The 6,828-nt window shown below is 44.4% G+C and overlaps 1 protein-coding gene across 1 annotated transcript in view; it reads right to left on the minus strand.

The window, feature by feature from the left end:
• Window positions 1–4,230: 4,230 nt before the first annotated feature.
• The window catches only part of METTL21A (methyltransferase like 21A), a 2,984-nt gene continuing 386 nt past the window's right edge, over window positions 4,231–6,828 (minus strand). The window contains exons 2-3 of the mRNA XM_026853314.1: window positions 5,756–5,867; window positions 4,231–4,698 (exon numbers count right to left, since the gene is read on the minus strand). Of these exons, the coding sequence (XP_026709115.1) occupies window positions 4,301–4,698; window positions 5,756–5,840 (483 nt within the window). The 5' untranslated portion in view covers window positions 5,841–5,867 and the 3' untranslated portion in view covers window positions 4,231–4,300. The remainder of the gene's footprint in view (window positions 4,699–5,755; window positions 5,868–6,828) is intronic.

Below are 6,828 nucleotides of genomic sequence, written 5' to 3' on the forward strand. Positions count from 1 at the left end.
TTATTGTCATAAAGAAGTGCTTTTTCTTACTGTAACCTTTGTGGTATAAACTGTCATAACTCCCTTTTTACACAAACATGTGCAGTCACATAAACATGCTTTAAAAAACTCTACAAGTCTCTTTTTTGAGCAGGATGTGCCATTTCCACTAATTTAGTGGCAAATGGTAGCTAGACAGGAATATGGGAAAAGGTATGTTTTAAGCAGACTATGGTGTCCTTTCATGATCTGTGGCCTGCTGTAAATATTCATGAACTATTTTCCCCAGAGGGAAGGGTTTTTTAATCTTAATTAGATTAGTGAGAGCTTAAGTTTTGAAAAACTTAACCTTCCTTTCTTTTCCACTTTCTCTTCCCCTTTTGATATTTTTAAACCTGCTTTCCAGTATCCATTCTGGTGGCAGTTAGTTCCATTGTTTAATAATGTGAAATACTTTTCCCTTTCGTAGTTTAAATATGATGTCTTTTTCACTTTTAAGCATTCCTGTAAACCATGTACTGCCGATGTTAATAACAGAGCAGAACAGAAGGCAGCAAGCACTGCAAGGATCACAACCCAATTATGTAATCTGCAAGGCTGGATCCAAACACTGGGATGAAAGCCAGAAGAACAAATTCAGCACTGAGGTAAACACACCTCCAGTGAAATCAAGGGGAAGAAGTGAGGTCAGCTCATTATGCCTGGGATTTTGTGCGTTTTCATAATGCCATTCACATACTTGCTCAGAAAAATCTACATCTCAGTAATGAGGGAGAATCACAAACGGGTTAGTCCATGAGATAAAAACGCAGTTTGGCTTGAATTTCACACTGAAAAGAATCAGGTAACACAGATCCATGTGCAGTCAGTAGGTCAGCTGGTAAACCTTACTCTTCTGACACTGCTGCACCTTGAAGCTCTTTTGTCCATAAAGTTTAATTTCATACTCCATAACTTGATATTAATCAAACATGACTTCAGTTGCAATGACACTGTAGAAGTTTGTTCCCCTGCAGAATGGCATGTTTCAGGGATGGTTTCACAATCTCACAGCATGTTCACACCTTATCTGGTCACTTCCTTGTGACTTGGATCCGCTCCTTAGAGTGAGTATTTTATTTCTCAAGAGGCTACTTATGCATTGCCCCACTACTCAGGGACCCATGTCCAAACACATCCTCCCTACAGATGAGTTTACATCATCTGTTACAAAACTGGACCACAGCAATGGAACCACCCAAAAGAGAATCGCACTGACTTCTCTAGTGCGGGGATGAACAGGGTGACAAAGTGCTTGGGCAGGGTGTTAGTGTAATTGCCAAACAGACGCTGTAACATTACTGTACATCACCTTGAGCTAGAGCAGAACTCAGCTGGGACCAATGGGTCAGGACCCCAGAGTTTGCAGGTGTCATCATGGAGGGCTGCGCTACGTGTGCTCACTCACCAGGCAATTACACCTCTGCTGCATCTGTCCTGCGTGTCTGGCATGGTTCACTCCCAACATCTCCCTGAAGCTAAGTGTGATGGGAATATAAAAAAGCTGCAAAGCCCAACTGGGACAACAGAAGGCACTGCTCACTGCCTGGTGCAGGTGGTTGCTAGCACTGCCCAGCAGGAATAGGCTATAGGTTTCAGCTGAGTTATGTTCTCATGGTTGATGCCTGCCCCTAAACACTAGCTTAAAAAGCAACCAGAACATGTGTTTGTGGTGGTGGCCTATCCACAATATTCCTGGGTCTGGTCTCCCGAATCTAAAGGAGTGCCCGCACCCCAGTAGCAGAGGTGTCCCCTTGAAGGAGTGCTGCTTGCTGAGCTGGGGAGGGGCCACCAAGAGCTCAGCTGTGCAGGGCAAGGCACCCGCCTGAGCTGCCAGCGTCATCTCACACTTCTCTTTGCAAGTATTTACTTACAGGCAGTAGCACTGCTTCAGCCTTCAAACGTACTCCCTCGGGCTTGCATACAGCTGCTGTGCAACAGCAACACAAGCAGAAGCAGCCAGGCCTGGTCTCTTTGGCACATGCCTGCTCTCACAGGAAAGCTATGGGCTGTAACAGCAGCAATGGGAAAACAGACACTGCAAGCTGCTAAACAATTAGAGATGCAATTAAACTAATTTGTTTTAAAAGTACAAAAATTTTGCTATCGTCAAAGCAAGGCCTGCAGCAAAGCCCCCTTCTTAACAGCATGTAGGTTGCTGCACTAGGCTTTATTCTGTGCTATTCAAGAAAGCTTTTGGGGGATGTTCCTACTATGGCAACAGCACAAGCTGCTAAGGCTGTCAGCATTGCAAGCTGCAGCCTCTTGCGAGGGCCAAGCACAGCCAGGTAGGAGGCTTTCCCCATGAACCAAACCACATGCACTCACAAGCCCAAGCACCCAGCATGCAGCTTTCCGCCAGCTCCCGCCTCGGGGCGGGGGGGGGGAGCTAATATACGGTGACCACAGACGAGCTCTGAGACAAGGAAACATCAGTGGGGAGGAAAAGGAAGAGGAGTGGTGAAAGCTTAAAGCCAGAGAGAGAGTGGGGAGAGCTTGTAATTTTTTTTAACCATGGCTCACCCAGTTGATAGGACAGAAGCCGTGTCTGGCACATTAAAGCTAATATCATGTTCCAGTTTTAATTAAAGGTGCCGTCTTCCTTCCCTCAAAAGGACTTAAACTCTAGTCTCAGACTGCAAATTCCCAGCCAGCTGCGTTAAGTACTGTTTTAGTGACACCATGTGGCTTCTGAGGATACTGTTGTACGCCAGTGTTTCAGAGCAGCAACTCAAGCTGAGTCCAGAGCCAAGAAGGAATTTAGCTGAAAACACGAGAGAAGCACCAGGGATGAAGCACAAGATCTCTGGGCCTCATTGATGAGAGCTGTAGTGATAACTGTGTCATTTCCCGATTACAGTCTGCACATCACTTCTGGACCACAGACCTTCGGCATCTTTTCCAGTCAGGAAATCTGAAGGAAGTCCTAACGTCCATGGCCCAAGCAGCTGCTGGTGTTTGCTCTTGCCAGTGCCAAAGACATGCGCACACTGAAAGCCCGAATCTGACCCTGGGGCTTTGTAAGTTAAGTTTAAAGAAAAAAAATGCTCCACATTATAGCAATTCCTGCATTTAGAAGCGTACCCATCTTTCTATTAGTCCATTGTTTTTGCCAATTTCATTCTTCCACCACTAGAAAGAGAAGAAAGTCTGCTGCTGGTGCGAGCCAAATTCCAGGCTGCAGCATCTTTCACAAAGAATCTTGTGGGATAAACACACAGAGATGTTTTTACAGTCTCGAGGTAGCATCTAACTACCACTGTGCACAGAAAGCACACTGAAATCTAGACACTGGCCCAAGGTCCCAAGTAATACAAGAATAAATACTCCCTCAGCTACAAAGCCTTTATAGCAGCACCCTTTCCTCTACGTAACAGCTCTGAGATAGAATGAGCCACAAACAAAGGCAGTAAGTAGAAAATTATTTAGCACTACTTTGAGAGTCAAGGACTGATTTGATATTTAAAGAACAGTTTGAGTCTCCTTGTTTCACTTTCTCTGCTGGCACATGTGGATGTGTATCTGGTCCAAGAAGCCTTGATCTGTGCGAGGGAAAGTTATCTTGTTAAAGACAACCCAAGAACCACGACTGCTTCAGTATTGCAGGTAGAGCCTCCATACTTGCAAGTCAGGTAAAAAACACCACTGATTTCTAAGTTGAGCTTACTCTCCAATATTGATTCTCAACCCACCCCCACCCCCACACACACACACAGAGATCTTTTAGTTTCCCTATGCCTCTTCAATTCAGCAGTGACAGCTATACAACAGCTTTATAGCAGCTGCCTTTGGTTTTGCCGTTTAAGTGGATTCTTTCACCATAACTTTCAATATGGAGAAGGCCTGAGGAGTTAAAGCATTTAAAGCTGGAGTCTTAGTTTATATTTCACCCACTTTTACTTTTCTAGAGTTAAGGAAGTGATAAAGGGAAAAAAAAAAAAACCACTCTATTTCTGAGTTCCCCACAGAAAGGTTTGATTTTAACCAACAGGTCTTTTGATGACATTTTTGATAACTGGAGATTTCTGCAACTTAAATCAGTTTCAAAAATTACATTTGATAATAAGTCAGTGGAAGACCCTACACAACTCTACTGAGAAATGAAGCAGAGGTTTAATATGCAGAAGTACAATCCTTGCTGTATCAGACCAAGTGATTGGACAAGACCATCGGAACAAGAAGCCAGTGAAATAACACAACTGCAATTATATGCTTAGGAACAAGTGTATTGAGAGTAGAAACAAGGGGAGGATTGAACAGCATTTACTAACAAAGCACAGAGTCAAAAGTCATCCTTGTGACTACCCCTCTGTGCTTTGTAGATATGAACATCCTTACTGGAATCATAGTGGACCTCATATACAGAGAAACGGCCTCTCAGCATCTTCAAGAATTTGTGATCCCGTTCATAGCGGATGCGACAGGAAAGAAGAATGACAGTTTGCTCTGAGCACAGGTGCTCCAGCGTCTGCAGCAGTTCTGCAAAAGTTTCTTCCAGATAAACAATGTCTGCACCCAGGATGAAGTCAAATGCGCCTGGAGGGAAGTTACCCAGGTCTTTTCCCCAAGTCAGTTCCTTCACCACAGCTCTGGGACGTAGTTCAGAAGGTAGGTTAGCCTGCACGTTTGACTCCAGGAATTCCAGTGCTGCCGCCCTGTCTGTGATGGTAACACGAGCACCTAAGCAGTACAGGAGTATATGTCTCAGACAAACAGTCCATGTCCATAAATACAGCAGTTGGAATACAGTGCTCTAAGTCAAGCAAGCTCCTTAGTTCCTGTTAAATATTAACAACTCCCCTGAGCTGCCTGATTAAAAACAAACAAACAAAAGAACAAAACAAGCAAAAACCCCACTATCTACATACATCCTACCTTTCATCAGTCACTTAACAATTTAAAGTTTACTCCACATGAAGATTAATTTGGGTAAGGAACCAAAAGTGTTTTCTGGAGCTTTTTCTTAGTACATGAAAGTAGAGGACTTACTTTCTGCCTTTACATAGGTGACAACAGAGTAAATTACAGAGATTGTTAAAATTAACCTGCTCCAATTCCGTATTTGTTCAGCAGGGGAAAGGCAGCTAGAGAGCCTCTTTCACAGGTCAGACAAAAGCTATGCCTGTGTGATTTTGCATGGCATGATTGTACTTTGTCAAACTGTTTTGGTTTTATTATTTCAATAGGCACCTTCCACAGCCACTAGAGCTTTGAATGAATTACAAAGTTAACCTGGGACAGTTAGCACAGACTTAACATAGCACCCAGTCCGCACCTCAGCCACAGAGACATCACAGGCAAACGACTTCATTTCTCCAGACCTTGGTCTCCCTGTCTGCAAGACAGGCTAACAAGGTTTACGAAAGCTCAGAGTGGTTTCTGTCTGTAGCTTTATCTGTGCTGCATAAGAGGACAAGTGGAAGATGGCAAGCACAGCACTTGCTCCCTGGGGTAGAATAGCTGCAGAACTGAATGCTGCTGAGCTGAGTACCATGGTAACAGGCATCAGCCTTAAGAGGGTCCCACCATAAAGTAAACTGCAGTGGCACCATTGCTACAATAAATAACGCAGCGGGCTCTGAAGTCTAACAAGAAAGGAAGATGACTCAGACAAGAAACATCACAGTTCACGTATGTAGCTTTGGTGTTAACTTCTATACCAGACATGTAGATGTGAAAGTGCCAATTTTACTACAGTTGTAAATTGCTTTAAACAAACAAACAAAAAAGCTCTTACCTAACAATGTGGCCACTATTCCCAGCAATCCAGTTCCGGCTCCCAGCTCAATCACAGACCTATCCCTGAGATCAATACTTCCCATCTCCAGATAAGCACACAAGACAACAGCCTAAACCAAGAGACAAGGGCAATTAAGCACAGAGCTCATTTCAATCAGACTGAACACTGGCTGATTTACACTGAGAGAGGTGGTTATGGGAAGGGTTGGGCACTTCAGGTCTGCAGCAAGACTTCGTTCAGCCCTTCTCTACCTCCTGTACGCATGTGTGGTCTTTTATGAGTTTTATAGAGGACAGGCAAAAGGAAAAAAGATCCACAGAGGCTACAACTCAGATGTGGCAACGCTGCTTCATGAATCCCCATAGCAGGAAGCAGAAGGAGTTGCATTTGGAAAGGAAAAGGTGGAGGGTGTCAAACACTGGTGAATGTACACAGTACTGCAAAAGTCCAGTATAAGGCTGCATAGTATCTTGTGTGGTATTTCAAGAGGTTACTGCCCAACACTGGCATGCCATCAGGAAGGACATAGGGAAAGTAAAGTAATAACACTTCCATCTGTTTGTATCTAATGTATCTTGCATTTTACAGAGACCTCGACAAGGCGCACTCTCGGTAGCAAATTCTGTCAAAGCCCATGTCAGGAAAGGCCAACAGTCCTGTGCACCAGCTCAAGGAGCTTGCTAAAATTGCTCTGCTTGTTCGTTCAAGCTAGAGGTAAAAGTGCAATTTGTGTGTTTCCCTCCCAAATAGAGACCTGACTGATGGAAAGCCCTCGGATTCCTACAGCAGTACTGTGACCGACTGCCCTGCAGCCTTGGGCCTGCCACAAACCCTTCTGTTTTGGATGGTTCTTATCCCCAAGATAAAGTCTATCGGCAGTCCTTCCTAACGCTGCAGGCAGCAGGATCCGTGCTGTACTCTGAAGGGCGTTCAGCAAACATCAGCGTCCACTGTTAAGAAATGGGTGAGAGTTCTGTGAGTTATTTGGAATATTTCCTGTATTTTGGCACCGGCTGTGGAAGGTTTAAGGTGGCCCGCTTCCCCTGCAGTCCTCCAGGATCTCATAATTG

The sequence above is a fragment of the Athene cunicularia genome (genome assembly GCF_003259725.1).
Source record: "Athene cunicularia isolate RWA chromosome 7 unlocalized genomic scaffold, athCun1 chr7_part2, whole genome shotgun sequence".
Classification (NCBI taxonomy): domain Eukaryota; kingdom Metazoa; phylum Chordata; class Aves; order Strigiformes; family Strigidae; genus Athene; species Athene cunicularia.